The 25377-nt window shown below is 49.2% G+C and overlaps 2 protein-coding genes across 5 annotated transcripts in view; both read right to left on the bottom strand.

Annotated features, from left to right (window-relative positions):
- The window catches only part of LOC126999862 (glutamate receptor ionotropic, delta-2-like), a 370968-nt gene extending 359634 nt beyond the window's left edge, over positions 1-11334 (bottom strand). For all 4 annotated transcript variants that reach the window (XR_007753644.1, XR_007753643.1, XR_007753642.1 and 1 more), the window contains exon 1: positions 11198-11334. The gene's annotated coding sequence lies outside the window, so the exon portion shown is untranslated. The remainder of the gene's footprint in view (positions 1-11197) is intronic.
- LOC126999861 (transcription factor SOX-5-like) overlaps positions 5612-25377 on the bottom strand; it is a 121690-nt gene continuing 101924 nt past the window's right edge. The window contains exons 4-8 of the mRNA XM_050862935.1: positions 18454-18561; positions 14626-14835; positions 13660-14248; positions 13283-13504; positions 5612-12279 (exon numbers count right to left, since the gene is read on the bottom strand). Coding sequence (XP_050718892.1) covers positions 11708-12279; positions 13283-13504; positions 13660-14248; positions 14626-14835; positions 18454-18561 — 1701 coding nt within the window. The 3' untranslated portion in view covers positions 5612-11707. The remainder of the gene's footprint in view (positions 12280-13282; positions 13505-13659; positions 14249-14625; positions 14836-18453; positions 18562-25377) is intronic.

The following is a 25377-nucleotide window of genomic DNA, read 5'->3' on the forward strand; positions in this document are numbered from 1 at the left end:
AAAAAATTATAAGCAAGGGTGCGTGATTGAAAGGGTGAGTGCATGAGTGTTTATGTGAGTGAATGAGTGAGTGAGTGAGTGAGTGAGTGAGTGAGTGAAACAGGGTGAAGAAAATGAGAGTGACAAGATAGAGGCACAGGGGGGAGGGGGGGGGGCCACAGAGAGCGAGTAAGTGAATGAAACAGAATGAATAAGAAAAAGAGACAAAATGAAGGATAGAAAAAAATGAACATATAGTAATGAATGACTGAAAAAACAGGCTGACAAACTTAAAAGCAAAGGGAAACAACAAAAATGAGAGCGTAAGAATGTGAGTTAGTAAGGCAGGGTGAGTAAGGCAGAAGGAAGGAGGCAATAGTGAACGAGTGAGAAGGCGAGTGAGCCAGACAGACAGGCAGACGGACAGGCAGGCAGGGAGGCAGACGGGGGTGCCTTGGGAAGAATAGCGAGTCTTGTGAGGGCTTTAGAGGCGGCGGACACTGCAGGAGCGGCTTTATGGCTCCATTAAGAGAGAGAGAGAGAGAGAGAGAGAGAGAGAGAGAGAGGGGTGGGGAGAGGGGTATTGGTCAACTGGTAACACTGGTCTCACTCTTTCTTTTTTTTTATTTCTTTTTGCGTCTCTTTCCTTCCTCTCCCAAATTCATCCACTTTTAAATATCCATCTATCCAACTGTCTCCCTCCCTCTCTCTCTCTCTCCTTTTACTCACATCATCTTCCCTTCCTCCCTCCTTTTCTCCTCACTTTCACCCCGCTTCTTCCACCTTTAGCTCTTCTCCACTTCAATCTCTTCATCCACTTCACACTTTTTTCTCTTATCTCATCCACTCTCACTCAACCGATTCACTTCCTTCTCCACTCTCCACTTCCTCCACTCTGTCATTCCTCCTTCTTTCTTCCTTCCTCGAGAGATCCACCTCTTGGGATTCTTTTTGGGAGCAGCGAGTAGCGGGCTTTATTTTTTTATTATCATTATTTCCTTTTTTGTGTGCCCTTGAGCTGTCTCCTTTATTGTAAGAAAAAAAAAAATTACCCATCATCACACTTTCCATTCGACCACTTTCTTTTTTTCCTTTCTTTCCTTTTGTAATTCTACCACCACCATCACGACCACCATCATCATCATTATCCACCCTACCATTCTCTCCCTCTCCCCATCATCACCACCACCATCATCACCACCACCACCGCTAATCACCACATCAACCACTGTCTATTCATCTCCATCTATCCAACATCATCACCATTAATAATAACAACAACAATGAAATCACCACCCTCACCACCATCACCACCACCATCATCACCACTCCATCTGGCGACACTCGGGCCAACTAGGGCATAATACTGCAGGTGGTGTCGAGATGGTGTTGAGTCTGACCTTCCGGAGGGGGGGGAGGGGGGAAGGAGGGGGAGGGATTATCTTCTGAAGGAGCAAGGGGGGGGAGGGAGGGGGGGAGGGTTTGTATAAGGCGCAGTTTCTCGTTCTGTTATTCTTTTCCTTTTATTATTGTTATTTGCTTATTCTCCTTTTCTTTTTTCTTTCATGTTTTATTTCGTTGTCGTGCACTCGTATATTGATGTCATGTTTTTATTTTCTCATGTTTTCTTTTACGTTTTGTTTTGTTTGTTTGCTTATTTCTTTCCTTTCTTTTCTTTTCTTTCCATCTCCTTTTCCATCACCATCGCCACCATCACAATCTTCACTGCTTTCACTATATAATCAACAGTGTTACCATAATGACAAAAAAATATCATCACCACTCCCATCATCACCAAAACCACCACCATCATCACCACTACCACCACCATCACCACAAACAGAAGCCAGCATCACCACTACAACCACCATCATCACCACAAACAAGCCATCATCACCACTACAACCACCATCATCACCACAAACAAGCCAGCATCACCACTACAACCACCATCATCACCACAAACAGAAGCCATCATCACCACTGCCACCACCATCATTACCACAAAACTCAGAAGGAAAACTCCAAATTGAAACGATCATTTTTATATAACAGAACAGTGTTACCAAGTTAGGGTCGCTTCTCTTTCCTTTCCCTTCATTATATACTATACAACACCAGGCTGCAACACGTATCACACCACACCATACCCCATCACTACTTCTTCTTCATCTTCTATCTCCCCTTCTTCATTTCCTTCAGTTATCACACCACCACCATCTTTACGTTTCAACCCCTCACCACCACACAAATACCACCCTCCCTCTCTCCATTCACTTCCCCACCACACCACAACCTCCCCATCCCTTACTATTCCCCTTCTCTTTTCCACTTCATACCCCCAACAACATCACTCTTCCCCTCCCTTCACCCCTCACCCCAATCTCCCTTCCTCCTCCTCATCCTCCCGCCCTTCTCTCTCCCTCTCCTTCGTCCCACTTGAACTGACCAAACTGACCCCTCGTTGCCCTCCCCTCCTCCACCTCTCCCCCCCCCCCCCGCCCCTCCCAGCACTTCAATTTATCATGGGTTTCTCTGCGCCGGCCACAAGGCACATTAGAAGCGCCACACATCACCCATTATTGTCCGGGATTCGACCCCCGGGACACATCGACCTGCACAGTTTCATTTTTCCAAGCCCCTGTAACTCTCCTCTTCCTCCTCCTCCTCCTCCTCCTCCTCCTCCTCCTCTTTCTCGATGTCCTGGTCACTAACCCACTTTATATTTTTTTCATGTTTATAATTTTTGTCCTGGGGGAGAGAGAGAGAGAGAGAGAGAGAGTCATGGTGGTTATTTTAGTGCTTTGAGTAATGTGATTTATCAGAGTGAAGGCAAGTGTGTGTGTGTGTGTGTGTGTGTGTGTGTGTGTGTGTGTGTGTGTGTGTGTGTGTGTGTGTGTGTGTGTGTGTGTTTACTTGTTTTCCTCCATTTTCTGTCTTACGGGGGATTCTTTAATGTTCTTTTTTTTTTTTCCTTTTTTTTGTCTACCTCTTGGCGTCGCTTTCAGTAATTCCGAAAGATTTATTTGTCCAAGAAAAAAATCATAAATCGTGACATAAAACAAGGCCTATGAAATAAAGATGAGGGGGGGGAGGGAAGATGTAGAGGAGGGGGAGGAGGAGGAGGAAGGTAGAGGAGGAGAAGAAGAAATCGTAGAGGTATTATTTTGTGAACATAGGTAGAGGAGAAGGGAAGATTACCTATTCCGTGGAGGAGGAAGAGGAGAAGGAAGAGGAGGAAGAGGAGGAGGAGAAGGAAGAAGAGTAGGGAGAAAAAGAAAAGGAGGTCGAGGTATTTTTCTACTACCATAAATAACCTGAAGGAAGATTACCTATTTAATTACGGTAGATGGAGGAGGAGGAGGAGGAGGAGGAGGAGGAGAAGGAGGAGGAGGAGGAGGCGCAGATAAAAAAAAAAAAAAGTTGGATTATGGGAAGGTATTGGTGTGGACTAGCAAGGAGGGAAGATTACGGGGAAGAGAAGAAGGAGGACGAGGAGGAGGAGGAGGAGGAGGAGGAGGAAGAAGAAGAAGAGGAGGAAGGGGAGGAGAGAGAGGCCCTGGCGGAGTAATTGAAGTTAAGGGCATCAAGTAACATTTATAACGATGGCAATAGGGCTCGTGTGATTGTATTTTACGATTGTACGGAGACCGGTGTGTGTGTGTGTGTGTGTGTGTGTGTGTGTGTGTGTGTGTTTGGATTAGTATACATATTACACTCAGTTACACCTCTGCTTGTATCTCAATATGTGGTCTTTATCGATTTTATCCGTCTATCTATCTAACTGTCTATATCAATATCTATCAACCTATCTATACGCTAATGTAACGGAGATGAGGAATGAGGCCATGCGCAGCTTTAACATACACACCTATCTCTGCCTTATATCAGTCAATCTATATGTTTATCTATCTATCAATCTATCTGCAACCTGTTTATCTACCTATCTATCTATCTATCTATCTGAGGAGGTGGAGTGAGTGGTCAGCGCAAGGCAAGGATCTCACGGAAACCTACCGTTCAATTTATTTTTCTCTCTCGTGTGTCGTTAGTCTTTCGGCCGTAAATCACACACACGTTATACCCACAAGACGCTGGACTCCGATTGTGACCAGGAGGAGGAAGACCGGAGATAGTGAGGAGGAGATAGTGAAGGAGGTGATGTGTGTGTGTGTGTGTATGTATGTATGTACGAGTGTGTGTATGCCGCTTGCACCATTTAAACATAGACACAAACACACACAAACACAAGGCAAGGAAGACGAGGGAATGGGAAAGAATAGTTGAGGAAAGGGAAGAGAAAGGGACGAAAGAAAGAGGGTGAAAAGGGAGAGAACAGGCGAAGGAAGGGAATAGAGAAAAAGCGGAGGAAAAAAAAGAAGAGAAAGGGACGGAAGAAAGAGGATGGAGAAGGAAGGAGAGGAAACGGGTCGGATTAGTGGCGCTGGGAACAATGGGGTGCCAGCAGTGCCAAGGGGGGGAGGTGGGGAGAGGGGGAGGGGATGCTCTTTGTGCCGGACTCAAAGGCTGTATGGCCCTTAGCAGCTGGGAGGAGGAGGAGGAGGAGGAGGAGGAAGAAGGGTGAGGGTCAGAAGGGTGTAAGGAAGAGAGGAAGAATGGAAGACTTTTGGTGGAGGGGAATGAAGGGGGAATGAAGGGGATGGAGAGGGAAATGGACGGGAATTGAAAGGGAAATGGAGGGGGAGTGAAGGGGGAATGGAAGGGGAGTGGAGGGGGAATGGAGGGAGAATGGAGGGGAATTAGAGGGGGAATGAAAGGGAAATGAAGGTTAATTGAAAGAGGAATGGAGGGGGAATGGAGGGGAATTGGGAGGGAATGGAGGGGAATTAGAGGGGGAATGGAGGGGAAATGGAGGTGAATGAATGGGGAATGGAAGGGAAAGAAGTCTCCTCTCCATTCATTACCTTCATCACCACCTCTCCTCCCTCAACACCACCATCACCACCATGCCGTCATCACCATACCAACACCTTTTCACTTTCACCACCATCAAAACTCCACAACATCTCTTCTCTTACCATTAACTCCACTATGTATTCCCTATGTATCATCACCACCTCTTCAATCACCATCATCAATTCAACACCACCATCTCACCACTCTTACCTTCACCACCACGACCCCTTCACCTCTCCTCATCACCACCCCTTCCTTCTTCATCACCATCATCACCACACGCTTTAGGGAAACTTCATCACCTCCATCATCACCATCACCACTACGCCTTCCCCCCTTGTCAACTCCACCACCACCATCCACTTCAGGGAAACTTCACCACCTCCACCACCAGCATCATCACCATCACCACTATCACCACGCCTTCTACCCTCGTCAACTCTACCACCACCATCCACTTTAAGGAAACTTCACCACATGCACCACCATCATTATCATCACCACAATCACCTCCCTCCACTTCAGAGAACTTCATCACCTCCGCCAGCATCATTACCATCACCACAATCACCTCCATCCACTTCAGGGAAACTTCACCACCTCCACCAGCATCATCATCAATGTCATCACTATCACCACCTCAACACCACCAATCACCATCACCCCAGCGCCGCCACCCCAGGACACAGAAAGCTAAACACGCAAACACACAAACTTCACTTTAGCGTTTATTATAAAACTTGCACAACAAATAACAAATCGACAAATGTTCTTATAACACTATTATAGCTGCAACATCAAACACAAAACCAAACAAAACACCTCAATTTGGTCCTTTTTTTCCCTTATTTTTTTTACAAATTTCGATTTTACATCTAATGGGCTTTAATAATAATAATAATAATAATAATAATAATAATAATAATAATAATAATAACACGGATGTGACGTCACCTGGGGCGAACAATCACGTCACGAATTCTGGATAATTTGGAAAAACAGGTTCTGGGGGGGAGGGGGGGGAGGAGAAGGAGGAGGAGGAGGAGGAGGAGGAGGAGGAGGAGGAGGAGTAGGAGGTATGGAAGGATGACATATAGTAGGAGGGAATAAAAATAAAATGGTGTTGAGGAGGAGGAGGAGGAGGAGGATGAAGAGGAGGAGGATGAAGAGGAGGAGGAGGAGGAGGAGGAGGAGGTGGAGGTGGAGGAGGAGTGCCAATCACGTCGTCGCCACAAGGTCCTTATGTCCACCCTCGTGTCGGGCGCCACAGGAAGGGAAGAACAAAAAAACAAAACAAAACAAAAACAACAACAAAACACAGTCAGGTCGCCGCCAACACCACCTGGCGGCGAGGAGGAGAAGCAACTGAATGAGGAGAGGACGATAAATAATAAATAAGTAGATAGAGAAATAAATACAAAACATACAACAGATAGGGAGACGAGAACCCTCCCTGCGGGGTTGGTCTGGAGTGGGAAGGGGGGAGGGGGAAGGCCTGGCCCTCCCCCTCCGCGGAGACTAGACGGGAGGAGGAGGAGGAGGAGGTGGAGGAGGAGGAAGGAACATCACGTGACCCTAACCTTTTCTTGCATGCTTTCTGTTCTCTCCGTTCATTTTGTTTGCCTTTGCTAAAAAAAAAAAAAATAAATAAATAAAAAAAAAAATGAAAATGGGCAGATGCTTTAATGGAAGGGGAAGCAGAAGTCACAGGAGAGTAAGAGTGAGGCTGAAGTTGTAGTAGTAGTAGTAGTAGTAGTAGTAGTAGTAGTAGTAGTGGTAATAGTAACATCGTGCAGCAATACAGGTCTCTTACAGGTATAGGCTCCTTATCATAGACATCTCCAGACGTCACTCGCCTGGGTCATCAAAACATAATTATGATAAAGTGTTATTAGCGTATATAAATTATCTTTGGCAGACGAGCGGCGGAGGGCGCGAGAAGGGGCCGGTGCCAGCCGCGGGGAGGGGAGAGAAGGGGAGAGGAACAACAACTCCCCATACAGTCACCTCTCCCCAACCCGCGGCGGCGCCCTCCCCTCCCCTCCCCCCTCCTCGCTGCCGGGTCAGGTGGCTTCGTCAGCTGCTACAGTCAGCTGATTCGTGTCAAGAGGGTTTCCAGGAGTGAGGAATGAAACGAAATATACAAAGTAGACGCGTGGCCCCTCGCGCGCTGGCCCGCCGGCACGTGCCTGGCGGCGGGGAGGCGCTGGGGCGGCGGGGCGGGGCGTGAAGCTTGAACTTGAACCTGACAAAGGGGGAACGGGGGACTGCATTGCTTTCTTTCTACGGGGCAACAACACCAGAGGACTTCAGTTCCGCATTTCCCCTGCAGCCCCGTTCACACCTCCCTGAACGCCCCGCAGCGGAGAACGGGGCTCCTGTAACGCCAAGACACCCTCGCCCTCAACGCCTCACGCCCTTAGCCAACCAGCGAGCGAGCCAGCGACGGGGAACACGCGTTACGGATGCGGGGGGAACGAACTAACAGCTCAAAACACTGGCTGCGGGTCACTAGTCTATCATCATCATCATCACCGTCGTCAAATATATATATATAAAAGTGTTAAATAGCCTTAGGAGCCGACCTTAATAAGCGGCCGTCGACTAAATGAGGTTAGAAAAAAAAAGATGCATCGATGAAAAAGGCTGAACGTGTTTCATTACAACATAAACAGGTATTTGGTAATTGGCTCATCAGAAAACCTTAAAAAAACACACACTTGGGAAGGAGCAAACGTGAGGCAGGAGGAGGAGGGGGAGGAGGAGGAGGAGGAAGGCGGAGAATGCATAATTAGAAGAAAAATACGAGAGGGAAGGATGAAAAAAGGAAGGAATAAGGAGATAAGGAAGAAAATTAAGAGTAGAGAAGCGAATGAAAGAGAAAAGAAGGGTAAGAGAGGTGAAAGGAGGGATAAAAATGGTAGGGAAGAGAATGGAAGGGACGGGGGAGGAGAGAGAAAGAGAAACTGGGAGGAAAAATGAAACTACTGCCGATGGAAACAAAAGACTAGGAACAAAAAAAATACAAAGATCATTTAGCAAAGTCCAAAGTAAGAAAGGAGCCGGAAGAAGGGGTGAGGGAGGAAGACTCTCTCTCTCTCTCTCTCTCTGGGGGAGTTGAGAGAATGAGAAATGTTGAAAAGAAAGAATGAGAGGAGGAGGAGGAGGAGGAGGACGAAGACATGGACAGAAACGACAACAGGATCACAGGGAGGTGGAGGAGGAGGAGGAGGTCATGGCGTGGTGGTACAGGAACAGGAGGGAGGAGGAGGGAGAGGATAGGGGAGGATGTGCATAAGATCCATAAGAGTGTAAAGCTCCGACATTACATAAGGTTTATATTTATATATAATACACCTATATAGCGATCCCTACGGTATGGTACAGAGGCGACGAGCCGGGGGGGGAGGGGGAGAGGACGAAGTGGAAGAAGTCGTGTTGGGGGAGAGGGAGGAGGGGAGGAGGACGGGAAGAGGGAGTGGCGGAGGGGAGGAGGAAGCACCGTGGAAGAAAGTTTTTTATTTGGCATTTATATTAAACTGCTAAATCTGAGTCAACACTGTGTACGTCCCCGTGTGTGTGTGTGTGTGTGTGTGTGTGTGTGTGTGCAGGCCGCCCACAGGGATTACCTTAATGGGTCTGTCACGGGGTGGGGAGGGGAGGGACGAGGAGGAAGGATGGGGCGGAGAAGAGAAGTGACAGATCGGGGAGTAAAAGTCAGTCTGGGGGAAGGGCGAGGGGCGCTGACCAGGGGGGGCGGCCTGTGACGGAGGGGTCATGTCGGGGCCTGGATGGGGGGGGACTTGACCTTTGGCTGCCGATCGTCAGTCTTCATAAAGACGTGTCGAGAAGCGTTACTTTATACATATAAATACAAAAGGAAGGATCGCTGCCTCTACTAATACTGTCATTAGAAACACCGGCCTCAGACTCTTGACTTAGAATACACAGCATCTCGACCAGGGCGGCTCAGCTGCTGACCAATCCGGCGCCTCGCTGCGGGTGTGACGTCACGCCTGCGTCATGGCAAAGAGCCAATCGTCGTGGCTGCGGGAGAAGTGCTATGTACAGGAAGGTCGGCGTGACGTCACGTGCGGCCGAGACAGCTTCGTCCGGAATCGACTCGTCCTAACAATGGAGGCGTGCGTGCGCGCTCCGCGGCCACGGAGGGGCCGAAAAGTCTCAAGAAAAGTGAACATCTTGCCTATTCCTTACCTAAGCACTGGTTCATCTAACTACCGCCGGGCGGCGCGGCGGGTGGCGCCCCGCGCGGCCTCGCTCTTACTTCAAAACTCAAAAATAAGGATGGCCGCGGCGGCGCCGCCCGCCCCGCCCCCCTCCACCTTGTACAGTGATAGAAAATAACACATGGCGAGGAAAACATTCTTCGGAACTTTAAAGCTTCATCTGTGTACACCATAAACTTAAGGTCATTATCCTTATTACTATTATACAGACCAAGTCGTGGCGCTGTCCTCGCCCTGCGGCCTGGCGGCGGCCTCTGCGCGCCGCGCCGCGCCACACGGAAAAGATTTATATATTATAGAAAAAAATAAAGCGTGCGAGGAACGAAACAGCAGCATCGGACCAGTGAACCATTGAACGGCTCCGTCGAAAGATCACTCGTGGGAGATCTACAAACATATCACTGCGCCGGGAGGAAAATACATCTTATGTACCTCAAAGGAAAATTACAAATCTCTTCTTTCCGATTGCCAAGAATCGGGTCGTCACGAGTCGTTCCGACGTCGTTTTCCAAAGAAGGAAAGAGGAGGAGACGGAGGGGAGTCAACCAATGTCTGTCTGTTCTCCCGCTCTCCGCTCACTCGCTCCGCAACACAACTCACAAAAAAGATAACAAAAATAATCATACAAAAAACTCGGGTATTTTGTGTTCCATCCTCGCCCAGCCACGGCACGGCGGCGGCACGCCCGTGCACGCCTTGCTGTGTGTGTGTGTGTGTGTGTGTGTGTGTGTGTGTTTCACAATGGCCTGATCACGTGCAGGACTCCTGACCGCAGTTTTGGGAGAGGTGCAAAGGTGTAAAATATGGTAAAATAAAGTAAAATATGGTAAAATATGTCGGTCAAATTCTTCCATCAACACCATCATTCTTGAGGAGCCACGACACACAGGACGGTCAGTGTCTAATGAGCATATATATATAATAAAGGAATAAAAAAAATGTGGTCGCCAATTTAAAGGTCTCGCTCTTGCCACCTGCGGCTAGCTAATACACCCCCCCCTCCCGCCGCCCACACTGAACTACGCGAGACAGTCAGCATCACATTCCTGTGTCTGCGTCACTTATCTGGCCCAGGCAAGGAAGTATCACGGAAAGGAAATTCTTCTTTAATACAAAAACTTGAAGATACGAAAGATTACTTTGGCAACGCTATCCGCGGACGGTGTGCTCAGCTGACTGCTCTTAGGGGAGGAGGAGGGAGGGGGAGGTAAGAGGAGGAAGGAAGGAAGCGGGGGAGGGGTAGAGAGGTAGAGGAGGGTAGAGGGGGTAGAGATAGAGGGGTAGAGAGGGGTAGAGGAGGAGGCAAGGGAGGTGCGAGAATAGGAGGAAAGTAAGGATAGGATAAAGCATTTGGTGAGGGAGAAGAGGGAGGGTGGAAAGGGAGGAAAGAGGAACTGCAGGGAGACAGGGAGGGGAATTGAGGAGTCAGAGTTGAGAGGGAGGGAGGGAGGGAGCGGGGCAGGAGGATAAAGGGAGGGAGGGAGGAGGAGGAAAGAGTGCACGGGGAGAGGGAGAGGAAGTGAGCGGAGGGTTGAGAGGGAGGAGGGGGAGGGGGAGAGTGGGCCGGAGTCAGGGTCGAGGCAGGCATGAGGTGATAAACGAAGCAGTTGTCGAACTTCTAAAATATCCTCAGCGCGTTACGAGAGCACCTGTAGTGACGCCGACTGACTATCACACGGACGATTAGCAGCGCCTGACCCAGCACGCTCCTGTCGACTTAGCTTACTTGTGCAAACTCCTCCTCAGACACACTAAATCACCCGGGATTGGTTTAAAGGCTTCACTGATGCACGTCCATACTCTAACCCCCGTCCAAGGCCTCGCCATAATGCTGACTGACCGTATGCTAACATAAGAAATTTGATTATTCATAGTCTATTTAGAAGATGTCTCGGAATCCTGTTTAATCGCCTGCCCATAACATAAGCTTGATGAACCCCCCCCCTCCCCCCCCCCTCTCAGCTCTCTCCACGTCACACTCTCCACCGCCACCACCACCGCCACCCCGGCCCCGCGGTGACCGGCCTTCCCTCCCTGTCATAATTTTCCCTTACCTCGGCAGCTGCTGCCTCCACGGTGGTCTCGGGCAGCCCTGACACTCCCTGCACCTCGGCCTGCACGTTAACGCTCGGGGACTATAAAAAAAAGCACTCGGTGGCCCTTGACCCGCCCGTCCTCACACACAATGCACCGCGGCGGTTATGTTTACAATTGACTGGCCCCCCGCTAGCCTGTGAGCCTTGCAGCCCGTGACATCACAGCGAGTCTCGCCGCCGCTACCTGCCTGGCGGGCTTTTGTATTATTCATCTGTTCATTATTACCTGAATGTTTGACTCGGGCGGCCGTAAATAGATAAAAATGGTGCAAATACTGGAGGTGAATATATATCGGAGGTGAATGGGATGTTTGTTCCTGTTTAATATATACTGATAACGACCGGAGTGGCTCCTTTAAACGAGTGATGGAGGAAAGTGACGACTGTGTGTGTGTGTGTGTGTGTGTCGCCTCACCACGGGCGCGCACTGGCCGGGCGTGGGCGTGGGTGTGGTGGGCGGGAGGTGCCTCATGCCAGCCGCTCGTCTATGGTGAGCGGCTGGTTCTCCTCCGGCTCCTCGTGGCTCGTGATTTCTGTCGACGACGTGAACTCCTCGTCCATGTGGTCCTCGACGTCGGAGGTGGAGGAGGCCGGGGCGCCGGGGGAGGGCGAGGCCGACCCGTCGAGGCTGAACTCCGAGGTCGGGGTCATGATGGAGGGGATGTCGGTGCCGCGCATGGACTGCAGGTCACCTTGGGAGTCGGCGGCGCCCATGATATCAGTGTTGAGGCTGTTCTTCTTGAGGTCGTCCTTGAAGAGGCCACTCTTCATTAGCGGCTCGGCCCCGGGCGGCAGCAGCTTGGCCAGGTCGGAGAGGCCGTTGTCCCTGAAGTACATGGTGCGCATCTCGTCCCTCTTCTGCCGCATCAACGCCTTGTACTCGGAGATCCGCATCTTCTTGCCGTCCACGATGCAGGTGCGCTTGGGCCGCGGACGGTAGCGGTAGTCGGGGTGCTTCTCCATGTGTAGCTTGGAGAGGCGCGACTGTTCCTCGTAGTACGGCTGCTTCTCGGAGTTGGACATGTTCTTCCATCTGGATCCTGCGGGGGAAAAGAGGGGAGGCGCTGAGTGGCGAGCAGCAACACCGAGACTCACTCCCTTACAGACACACATGCTGACTAACTCCCCGGCTGGCTGACTGATGGACCCCTGACTGACTAATGAACGGGATGACTGGATGTATGGCTGAGTGACTGACGCAAGAAGTGACTACCTGGCTGGTTGGCTGACTGCCTGGCTGACTGGCAAACCGATTCCTTGGCTGGCTGAGTGACTCGCTAAATGGCTTGCTGTTGGAGGGTTGCCCAGGTGGTCGAGCCCCTTTTTTCCCCGCCGCGAACGAGTTTGTCTCAGACGCGCCTCGAAATATCTGTCCCGACGTGTTGACGCGATCAGGAGCACGTGAATGATGCCAATTGCAATATTCAGCTCCGGGAGTGTAACTTAGAGAGAAACTTTTTATAAATATATTTTGCTCTCTCTTACCGGTTCTCTTTTTTTTTACTTGTCGGTCTGGCTAACGCTGGTGCTTATTTCCCTCGTCCTCCATGACTCTGGCACACACACACACACACACACACACACACACACACACACACACACACACACACACACACACACCTCTGCTTCACCCTCACCATACATCTGTACATCACTATCACACCAAATCATAGACACTATTCAACATTACCCAACAACTTAAATCAACCCAAAACACACTCCATACTACATCACAACCCACTCACACCCACACACCCCTAAACCACACTCTACACACACTCCATAGCTACTTATATCGCCTCAACACACTACAGACTACATCATCACCCACTTACGCCCACAGCAACCCCCCCCTCCCTTAACCCCACCCCACACACTCCCCGGCTGCTTGAATCACCCCAACACACTCCAGATTGTATCACACCCCACTCACACCCACAGCAATGCACCTACACATATTCTAAGCCCCACCCCCAAGCACTCCCCGACAACTCCACATACACCCACCCACCCACTCCCCAATACCTCCACACCTCCACTTACCTAGAATCTTGGAGATGGCTGAGTTGTGCATGTCCGGACACGCTTTGAGGATCTTGCGCCTCTCGTCGCGGGCCCACACCATGAAGGCGTTCATCGGGCGCTTCACGTGCGGCTTGGACTCGCTGTCCTTCCGAGTCTGCCGGATGATCTTAGCGCCGAACATCTTGGCTGCTTGAGGGGAGACGAGGTAGAGGGCCGAGGTTAGAGGGTGTGTAGAGAGGGCTGTGTGTGATTAAAGAAAGGGGAGGAGGGTGTGTAATGATGAGCAATGAGATAAACAGTCATGCATATTAAGGTTGTGGTCATCAGAGGACCCAAATATCAGTGTCATAATCAAGTTCGTGAAGGACAAAAAGCACACTCATAGGACGACTCACTTTGGCAGGTGGTGACGTACTCCTCGTCCTTGTTCTTCTCCTGCGTGGTGTGCGCCGCCGAGGTGGTGACGGAGGTGATGCCGCCCATGCTGCCGCCCAGCGAGGTGAGGGAGGTGAGGGGCGTGGCCGTGGGCAGGTTGAGGCCGCCCATGGGACCGAGGTGAGGCGGCAGCGAGGAGGGTAAGGAGGAGGGCGGCAGATACATGGGAGGGAAGGCGGGGGGCGGGTAGTGCTTGGTGGTCAGGCCTCCTCCCATGGTGGGTGAGCCGAGGGAGCCCAGACCCTGCCCGAGCCCCTGTCCGAGGCTGCCTAGCAGGTCCTTGTGGTCGGTGAGGCCGGGGAAGGGCGGCGTCATGTAGGGCAGGAAGGAGTGTGGCACTAGTGAGGGGGGGAGCCCCGCTCCCTTGGGGGACAGCCCGGTGAGGTCACTGGGTTTCGGGCTGGCCTCCTTGGGCTTGGTGAGATTGAGGGGCTTCTCTTCGTGGTTCTCGTGTGAGGGTGCGGGCGTGGGCGTGGGCGGGTGGGCGGTGTGCGTTGAGTTTTGTGAGAGTTGCGCCAGCTGGGCCGAGGCGGACATCCAGGCGGGGACCTGCAGGGAGGGACGAAGGGCACGGTGAGAGAGGGGAGGCACACGGACACTCACACTGACGAGGCTCTTCCTGCGTAATTTATCAACATCAATATTATGTCACCTCCTACAACACCTAAAAAGAAACACTTGACTAACGCTTCCAAAACACTAAAACCTTCCTTCACGACCATAACAATTACTAAAACCCCCAAAAAGGTCATCACACCCAACAGAACTCACACTCTAACCCTCCAACACCCCAGCCCCCTCTAACCATGACCCCCTTACACCCCATCATGACCCCCTTACACCCCACCATAACACCCCAGTACCCACCATGACCCCCAACACATCATCATCCCTATCACCCCTCAACACCCCTTCCCAATACTCACCGACGCAGCCACCGACACTTGGGTAAGCTTTGGAAGGGCGGCCTCGTGGGGTGGTGAGATGGGGGGCAGGACAGCGGGGGCAGGCGGGGCAGGGGGGGCGCCGTGTGTGCCCCCCCTAAACCCCTCCAGCAGCGGCAGGAACATGAGGTTGTGTGGAGGCTGAAGCGCACCGAGGCCCTTGTTGGCGCCATACTGCCCGTAGAGCTGGTTCTGAGGGAGGAAGGATGAGTGGATGAGTGGGTGAGTGAGTGAGTGGGTGAAGAAGTCGATAAATGGGGCAATGAGAGGTTGATGAGTAATGAGTGAGTGAATGAGAAGGGGAAAGAGGGAAAGAGGTAGAGAATGGGAGACAGAGAAGGGGATGGAGTGAGTGAATGAGTAAGTGAGTAGGTGAGTAAGTGAAAAAGCAAATAAGAATGAAGAAAAGAGTGAGGAAAGGAGGGAAGGAGGAAAAATGAGACAGAAGAGTGGATGGCATGAGTAAGTGAATAAAAACTGAGTATATATTTAAGGAAGGGAAGGAGGGAGGGAAAAAGAGAGGGAGAGAATGAGACAGAGAGGAGGATGGAGCGAGTGTGTGAGTGAATAAGAGTGAGTAAAAAAAGTTGAGTAAAGGGTTATAGGCCTTTCTCACACAAATGCCTCGCCCCTCCCCCTCCTCCTCTCCCCTTTCTTCCCCTACACAGTGTCGAAATCACCATTGCTCAAATCTCTTTATTTTTTTTTCACTTCAATCCCTTTCTTTTCTTTTTTTCCTCTCTCTCTCTCTCTCTCTCTCTCTCTCTCTCTCTCTCTCTCTCTCTCTCTCTCTCTCTCTCTCCACTACTACTACTACTACTACTACTACTACTACTACTACTATTACTTTTGTTGATGTTATAACGCACATACGAGAGAGAGAGAGAGAGAGACAGATGCGTGATGACTGAATGGCCACCAAGAAACTGCTTCAGAACACACGCTCTCTCTCTCTCTCTCTCTCTCTCTCTCTCTCTCTCTCTCTCTCTCTCTCTCTCTCTCTCTCTCTCTCTCTCTCTCTCTCTCTCTCTCTCTCTCTCTCTCTCTCTCTCTCGGCATAAAAGAAAATAAAACATGCGGTGTACATACAAAATTTAACGCTGTGTTTTATGTATTTATTGATTTCTGTGTGTGTGTGTGTGTGTGTGTGTGTGTGTGTGTGTGTTTCCTCTCTCCTTTAGTCTGCCTTTCTCCTCCTTCTCCTTCTCTATCTCCTTTCTTTCTTTCTCTCATTTCTCTATTTTTTAAGCTCAAATTCTTGCAGTCTCTCCTCTGACAAAGAAAACGGGAGAAATTGAAAGAAAATGGAAGTGAAAGAAAGAGAAAAAGGGAAGGAGTGAGAAAATCCGCGCATAAAAGAGAGAGAGAGAGAGAGAGAGAGAGAGAGAGAGAGAGAGAGAGAGAGAGAGAGAGCTCACGTCCACTTAAAATCTGGGCACACGTTTCTACAGTAAGTCGAGGTGATGGATGCCCCCCCCTCCCCCCTCCCCCTTTCCTCCATCCTCCTCCCTTTTCTCTCTCCCTCTCCTCCTCCTCTTCTTCCACTTTTCTCTTTCTCTCATCCTCATCTTCCTTTCTTTTGCTCCACCATCAATTTTTCCTCTTCAAATTTTCTTTTTCCTCCACCTCCTTCTTCCTCTTTTCTTTCCTTTTCTCATCTTGTTTCCCTCCATCTTCTTTTCTCTTCATCCTCCCTCCGTTCCTCCACCAAATGTGCACCTTCGCTTCGTCTTTCCACCTTTTCCTCCTCGTTCTCCTTTCCACATTCTCTTTCTTTCCTCCACCTCCTCTTCCTGCTCCACTATCATCTGTCTATCTTCATCTTCACTCCCTCCTCCTTCTTCTTCTCTCATTTTCTTTCTTTCATTCTCATTCTACTGGCGCTGCATCACTAACTTTCTATCTCCATCTTTTCTTTCTCCACTTCCTTCCCTTCCTCCCTTTCTTTCCTCCTCCTCTTTTTGCTTCATCATCAAATTCGTATCTTCACCTTTTTCCTCCTCCTCCATCTTCTTCCACCTCCACCCTTCTACACCTTATTTACCACCTCATCTACATCCCCATCTTCCTTTCCCTTCATCCATCGCTCTACCTGCTTCCCATACACCCCCAGAGAAAGGTAAGGGACAGGTGTGACAGACAGGCAGACGGATGGATTGAGGGAACGATGTCTTTATTAATCTTATGCTGGGTTAGTTTTTGTGTGCATCGTGAAGTAAGGGAGTTGCTCTTTGCGTGTTTCTGTTTACTTAATTGGTTTGGTTATTGTTGTTGTTGTTGTTGTTTTGTTGTTGTTGTTATTATAGGCGTAGTGAGGGAAGTTGAGTGATATGCTTCAATATTTACTAATCTCGTTTGGTATCTTTTTTTTTTCTTCTCTTTATTTATTTTTTTACTATTTTTTTTACAGCAAGCAACTTAAGGACAACAAAAAGAAAATGTAGAAAAAAAAGCCTGCTAACTGTTGCTCCTTCTACTTCTACTTCATCATCATCATCATCATCATCATCATTATCATCTTCTCTCCTGCTCCATTCTATATTGTCCTTCTGTCCATTCCTGTCTACTTATCTACATCTCCGTTCGTCTTCTACATGCAACACTTACAGCTAATTTCTACTTCTTTTCATATTCCTTGCAACACATCTACTTCTTTATCTATTGCTTATCCCTCCTCCTCTTCTTCCTCTTCCTCCTTCTCTTCATTCCTGTCTGGTTATCTACATCCCCGTTCGTCTTCTACATGCAACACTTAAAAGCTAATTTCCACTTCTTTTTATATTCCTTGCAACACATCTACTTCTTCATATATTGCTTCTCCCTCTTCTTCCTCCTCTTCATTTCTGTCTGGTTATCTACATCCCCGTTCGTCTTATGCATGCAACACTTAAAAGCTAATTTCTACTTCTTTATATATTCCTTGCAAGACATTTACTTCTTTATTTATTGCTTATCCCTCCTCTTCTTCCTCTTCATTCCTGTCTGGTTATCTACATCCCTGTTCGTCTTATGCATGCAACACTTAAAAGCTAATTTCTACTTCTTTTTATATTCGTTGCAACACATCTACTTCTTCATATATTGCTTCTCCCTCCTCTTCTTCCTCTTCCTCCTCTTCATTCCTGTCTGGTTATCTACATCCCCGTTCGTCTTCTATATGCAACACTTAAAGCTAATTTCTACTTCTTTTTATATTCGTTGCAACACATCTACTTCTTCATATATTGCTTCTCCCTCCTCTTCTTCCTCTTCCTCCTCCTCTTCATTCCCCGATTCCCAGCGTCTTCCTCACTCCCCTCACCTTTCGTTTAGCTTCTTTGTCTCACCCCTAACCTGTCTTATTCTTTCCTCCTCCTCCCTCTCTCTCTCTCTCTCTTGCACCACCACCACCACCACCACCTCCTCCTCTTGTTACCTCTCCTTTCTCCTCGCCTCTCCCCTCCTGGCCGCCCCTTCCCCATGCACCAGCCGGCGTACCCTTCCTCCCTCCCTTCACGGCTGGAGCGACACAGGTAATGCAAGTGTCAGACAGTGTTCCGTTGCGCGCCTACGATTGGGGGGGAAATTGTGTTTGGGAGATTCGATTATAAAGTGTTGTGATTGGAGTCTTGGGTGAGGAGGGGTGAGGAGGAGGGAGGTTGTGAGGAAGGGGGTGAGGAGGGGAGGAGTGGTGTGTGTGTGTGTGTGTGTGTGTGTGTGTGTGGAGGGGGAAGCGGTGTAGTGTTTGTGATAAAAGAAGGAAAATGTGGAAAAAAGAGATTTAGTCTGTTTCATACATACATAGCTACAGACAGACAGACAGACACCCACCTGCAGCGTCTTGAAGGTGTTGTGCTGCTGCAGGATCTGAAGGGCTTCCTGGTGCTTCCTGAGGGCCTCCTGCTGCATCTGTAGCGTCGCCTCCTGCTCCGTCACCACCTGAGGGAGAAAGAAACACACATTAGCACACCTGACGCAGCACCAGGCACAGGTATTGAAAGAGTGTATCAGCACACACACACACACACACACACACACACACACACACACACACACACACACCTGGCCGCCGCGTCCTGACAGGTGCCCGCCCGCAGGGGTTCGTGTGCACAAGTTTGAATGTTTAAATGAATGTGTACACGTGAGAATGTTCGTGTGTGTGTGTGTGTGTGTGTGTGTGTGTGTGTGTGTGTGTGTGTGTGGACGCGCTGCCTACAGGGGCCGGCGGGAAGGAAGGAAGGTCCGCCCTTTGCAGGCAGCAGAAACGTGGCTGTTGTTGTTATTGTTGGAGTTGTTGTGTCGTGTTGCGACAGGGGACGCACGTGAGGCTGCGGGAGGGAGGGTCACTCAAACGTACCCTCCCGCCCTCCGTTCTTCCCGCCTCTCCTCCAGTCTTCCTGCGTCCTGTACTCGCCCGCCCTGCATTGCAACGACTAGGCTTTTTCTCATGGCCTCCCCTCGCCGCGCCCCGCTCTTTCTTCCTCTCTGTCCTCTGTCTTTACCGGCCATTCTTGCCCCGCCGCCTGGCCGGACCTCATCGGCGGGCCTGGGAGCGGTCACTACCTCCACCACCACCGCCCTGCCTGCATTAGCCACGCCACACAGCCTCTCCCTGCGTCCCCCGCCCCCCTCGGCCTCCTCTTGTCCTGCGCGGTGGTGGCAGCGGCGGCGGTGGCGGCGGCAGCGGCCTTCACGTCCACTACACACTGTTTCCGGGAGGCTACACCGCCGCCGCCGACCACGACAAGACCACCACCACGGCGGCAAAAAGCGGCGACCACCACCACCGCGCCCTTCAGGCATTGTGGCGCGGGTCAGCAGCTGCAGCGACGGTCCTCATAGATCCCTGCACCCCACGCCTCATATTTACGTCAGTCCTCCTCCTCTAATCTCTCCTCCCTTCCCTCCTCCTCCTCCTCCACCTCCCACCGCCACCGCCGCCGCCACCCTTTCTCGGACACACAACGCGAGTCGGACACTGCAAAAACTGGACACAGGGAGGGACAATGGGTGGACAGGGGCGGCGGGAGGCAGACACATCGCGGACACTGGACAAAGGCGCTGCAGAGGGACGCCAGGGTGAGAGAGAGAGAGAGAGAGAGAGAGAGAGAGAGAGAGAGAGAGAGAGAGAGAGAGAGAGAGAGAGAGAGAGAGTTTCATAGTTTTTTTTTAAAATTTTTACTTCTCTGCTGCACTCTTCTTTCTCCTCCTCCTCCCCCTCCTCTTCTTCTTCTTCTTCTTCCTCCTCCTCCTCCTCGCAAACAGACAAGAAATCCAGTGAATACCTCCATTTCAATCTTCCTCCTCTTCCTCCACCTACTCCTCCTCTTGTCTCCTTCACCTTCCTCCCTTTCTCTCCCCATTTTCTCTCCCCTCACCTGAAAATTCTCTCCTCCCCGGCAACCATCTTTCTCTCCTCCCCTCCTTTCTTCCCTCCATTCTTTACCCTGCATTCTTTCCTCCCTCCCTCCTTCCCTCTTCGTCTTCACCCTTCGCCGAACCATTAAGATTTTTTCCTGCACCTCTCTCTCTCTCTCTCTCCCTCTGGAAAGACGAAACGAAAGAGAGAGAGAGAGAGAGAGAGAGAGAGAGAGAGAGAGAGAGAGAGAGAGAGAGAGAGAGAGAGATGAGTGATTTATGGGAGAGAAAGAGACAGAGAGAATAAATAACAGCGCAAACAGGAAAGAAATAATAATAATGTTTGCACAGAAGACGCCATTTATCCTAACGAGGAGATCCTTCAGCGGAGGAGGAGGAGGAGGAGGAGGAGGGAAGGAAGGGAGGAAGGAAGGAAAGAGTGATGGAAGAAACGAAAAGTGGAAAAAAGGGAAATGGAATGAAGGAAAAATTGATTGCTTAGAGATACAAAAGAAAGAAGAAAGGAATGAAAAGGAAAGTGATTGGAGAAACAGGAAAAATAAAGATAAAGAAAGAAAGAAAGAAAGGAAGGAAGGAAGGAAAAGAGGGAGGGAATGAAGAAGGGGTTAAAAAATGAAAAAAGGGAGAGGAATGAAAAGGAAAATGATCGGAAAAACAGGGAAAAGATGGAAAAAGAAAGAAAGAAAGGAAGGACAGAAAAGAGGGAGGGAAGGAAGGAAGGAAGGGAGAAGAAAGAAGAGCAAGATAAATTGAGCGAAAGAAGAAGAGAAGGAAGAATTGATGAGAGGGAGAAAGGAAGGAGATATGGAATGGAGGAAAGACAAAAAAGAGGAGGACGAGGAGAAGAGAGGAAAAGATTAGGTGCGTGAAATAATGGAAGAAAAAAAGAAAAAAAAGTAAGGAAGGAAGGAAAGAAGGATGAAGGAGAACGAAGGAAGAATAGGACCGATTACGTAGTTGATGATCCTTCCTTCCTTCCTTCCTTCCTTCTATCTTTATTCTTCCTTTGTCATTTTCTTTCCTTCTTCGATTCTTCTTTTTTGTCTCTTCACTCTTTCTTTCCTTTTTCTCATCTCCATTCACGACGCGCGCGCACACACACACACACACACACACACACACACACACACACACACACACATTTTCTCTCGCGTCATTCCTTCCTCTTTTTCTTCACTCTCTTCTCTGATTTTCTTTCCCTTCTTTTTTTTGCTTCACTGTTTTCTTCTTTCTCAATTTCCCTTTCTCTCCTCCTCTTCCTTTTCTGTCCAGGTGATTCTTCTTTTTCTCTCTCCTTCCCCTCTTCTACTTCTCTTTCTATTCACTCTTTCTGCTTTTATTCCATTCGTCAATCAATGTTTTTTTTTCCTTACTGATTTTCCTTCTCTTCCTTTCTTCCACTTTTCCTTCCTTTCCTCTAAATCATCATCCACTTTTATTCTATTCTTTTACCTATTTCCTGCTTTCCTTCCTCCTCCTTCTTTCCTCTTTCTCTCCCTGATTTTTTTCTTATGCTTCTCCTTCTCCTCCTCGTCCTCCATTTTCTCCTTCTGCTCCTCCTCCTCCTCCTTCTCGTCCTCCTCCTTCCCTCTTGTCCTCCTATTTTTTCCTAATCTTCCTTCTCATTCTCGTTTTTCCTCTCCTCTTATTTTTTCCTCCTCCACATCTTCGTCCTCTTCGTCCTCCTCCCTCTCTCCTGTGCTTCCTACTTTTTCCTCATGCTCCTGCTCATCCTACGCTTCCTCTTACTTTTTCCTCCTCTTCCTCCTCCTTCTTCTCCAGATGGATTCACTTCCCTCCTTCTGACAATGACGGACAGGAAGTTAAGGACAAAAAGAAGTTCACATTTGCTACGTCAGGAGGAGGAAGCAGGAGGAGGAGGAGGAGGAGGAGGAGGAGAGAGAGAGAGAGAGAGAGAGAGAGAGAGAGAGAGAGAGAGAGAGAGAGAGAGAGAGAGAGAGAGAGAGAGAGAGAGAGAGAGAGAGAGAGAGAGAGAGAGAGAGAGAGAGAGAGAGAGAGAGAGAATGATAATGAACAACACCACCACCAACTATTACAACAACAAGAACAACAACAACAACAACAACAACAACAACAACCAAGACCAGGTGAGCGTGTGACAGAAGGCGAGGAGGAGAAAGAGAAAAGGAGAGAAAAAAAGAGAAGGGAACGAAGCAAACGACGAAGAGGAGACAAGAGAAAAGGTGAAGAAGAGGGCTAAAGAAGGGGAGGAAGGAAGAAGGAGAAGAAGAGTAGATAAAGGAGAGAGAAGAGAAGGGAAGAGAAGAGAGAAGAATGGAATGAGAACGGCAGGGAGAGAAAAGAGAGAAGGGAGAGAACGGCAGGGAGGGGAAATGAAGGGCACAGAGAGGGAGGGAAGAGTAAAGTGAGGGAGAGAAAGATAGGAAGAAGGGAAGAAAGATAAAGGGAGAGAAAAGAAAGAAAAGGGAGGATACGGTAGGAAGGAGAAAAGAGTAAGAAGAGGGAGTTAGAGGAAAGAAGAAGAATCACAACCACCACCACCACCAATAAAGGGTCTCTCTCTCTCTCTACCACCACCACCACCTGACGTCTTGTACGACCACCACAATCCTAAAATACCACAAACATGAAACCAGACTCCACCACCACCACCACCACCACCACCACCACCACCACCACCACCGGAAGCGAGTAAGTTACCATATAACACTTCATATGGGCACCACCACCACCACCATCACCACCACCACTATTGCCATGACGCCCATCACCTCCACCATCACCATCACAAGTACTCTCTCTCTCTCTCTCTCTCTCTCTCTCAATCTTTACCACTACTACTGCCTCCATTTCTACGGCTACAAAATCTAAACAATACTTATATAACGTGAAGAGAGAGAGAGAGAGAGAGAGAGAGAGAGAGAGAGAGAGAGAGAGAGAGAGAGAGAGAGAGAGAGAGAGAGAGAGAGAGAGAGAGAGAGAGAGAGAGAGAGAGCAATAAGACAAACAAAACAGCAAACTTATTCGAAAGGATACACACACACACACACACACACACACACACACACACAAAGTGAAGACCAACATAAGAAAAGGGAAAGAGACATAACGAAAGAAAGAAAGACATAGAAAAAGGAGACAAAAATGAGAAAGCAGAGAACCAGAAGCAGCAGGAGGAGGAGGAGGAGGAAGATGAGGTATGAGGAAGGAGGAGGAAGGGCGGAAGAGGGAGACATTTAACAGTAGCAGGTGAGAAAGGTAAAGAGAGAGATAGTGTGGGAAAGGAAGGGGAGAGAGAGGAAGGAAGGTGTCTTGTTCGGCGGGCTTTAAAGGGAAGGAACACACTCGCACACAGGGAGGGAAGGAGGGAGGGAGGGAAAGAATGACGGAGGGAGAGAGAGACAGGGTGGGAGGGAGGGAGGGAAACACAGAGGAGAGGAGGAGGGTGATGCTGATGGTGGGAGAGAACAGGAGAGAGAGGAAGTAGTAGAGGAAACAGCATCCTCCTCCTCCTCCTTCTCCTTCTCCTTTTAACATGACACGAAAAATGATTACTTTGCCTTTTCTTATCTCGACGAAAAAGGGAGGAATAAAAAAATCATAGACGTAGAAAAGGATGAGTTTGTTTTACCGTCTATTCTGTGTACATAGTTATAGATAGATAGTTTTGATGATAATAGTGATAATAATACTAATTCTTTCTTTCGCTCTTATTTCACCTTCTATACTAAGACTGAAAGTTGTCCACCATCGTGTGTGTGTGTGTGTGTGTGCGTGAGGAAAGGCCACACACACACACACACACACGCACACACACACCACCGTGGAGGCGTCGGTAATCAAGAGCTGTTTAATTTTCACTCACTTTGCGTTCACTCTCTCTCTCTCTCTCTCTCCCCGGCCTAGGTGTAATTAGGATCTTAATCACCTTCACGCTCAATTACGTCCATCTGAATGCATTGTCGCGCTCCTGCATTGAAACTTCGTCATTTAAATTCACTTTTTTTTTTATTCAACTGTTTCTCTCTCTCTCTCTCTCTCTCTCTCTCTCTCTCTCTCTCTCTCTCTCTCTCTCTCTCTCTCTCTCTTTATCTATCTATCTATCTATCTCTCCATCTCTTTTGTGTCCATGCTCTTCTTTTCCTCCTCCTCCTCCGCCACCACCACCACCATCATCAGCATCACTATCATCATCATCAGCACCACCATTATCATCGTCGCCATGGTAACTCTCTGTATGTCGAGTGAGTGATTAGCAGGTATTGTGCATATCCCACCATGCGGAGAGAGAGAGAGAGAGAGAGAGAGAAGAGAGCAGTCCAATACTCCAGCAGCTCCACACAATCTCTCTCTCTCTCTCTCTCTCTCTCTCTCTCTCTCTCTGCCTGACCTCACACAAAAGGCAACATTATCAGAGTTTGAGGGAAGTGTGTGTGTTCGTGTGTGTGTGTGTGTGTGTGTGTGTGTGTGTGTGTGTGGATACATAGAAAGACTGAGATAAATAGACTGGGACACACACACACACACACATACACACACACACACACACACAAGAAGGGGCAGTGCCTGTGTGTGAGTGCCTGCAGCAGACTCCGCGGCGCCGTATGGGAAGGAAAGGCCGGGCAGGAGGAGGTGGCGGCGGGCGGCGGGAGGGTGGCATTGGCGGGGCTGCGCGGTGGCCACACGAAGGAACAGACCGTGGACAGACTCGGACCGCCACCCATAAGCAAACAAAAGGAAGGAAAGACAACACAAGGCAGGGACAAAAGGAGGATAATAGAGTGTCATAGACGAAGTTTTTTACAGGGAGGCGAAGGAAGGAGAGATGATCATTAGTATACGAGTGAATGGAAAGTATTAGTAAAGGATGTCACAAATAAACAAAAGGGGAGACTACAACAAAATCCAGGCACAGATTGATAATAAAAGAGTTTGACGGTCCAACTTTTTCTCACTGGGATCTAGAAATAAGGAAGGAGGAGATCATTAACAGCGAGCGAGTGAAAGGAAAGTATTGGTAGAGGGAACAGAAGCAGCAGAAACAACAGGAACATACGAAAGCGTGAAAGACCAAGTTGTTCGTAAGGAGGTGAAGTAAGAGGGAGAAGCGACCATTAGCGGCGAGGGAGTGGAGGCAAGGAGTATTAGAAGAGGGAACAGCAACAGCAGATAGACAGATGGATACATACTTCGCACACCAGACAAAAGGGACATGAAAACGAGTGATAGACGAACATTTTTATAGGTAAGTTGAGGAAAGAGGAGAGGTGACTATAAACAGCGAGGGAGAGCGGGGAAGGTATTGACAACAGCAGTAGCATCGGCGGAAACAAAAGCACATCATCCTCCATAGACAAAATGAGACGATAAAAAGATTGACAGACGATGTTTTTA

Source organism: Eriocheir sinensis, chromosome 17, assembly GCF_024679095.1.
Source record: "Eriocheir sinensis breed Jianghai 21 chromosome 17, ASM2467909v1, whole genome shotgun sequence".
Classification (NCBI taxonomy): domain Eukaryota; kingdom Metazoa; phylum Arthropoda; class Malacostraca; order Decapoda; family Varunidae; genus Eriocheir; species Eriocheir sinensis.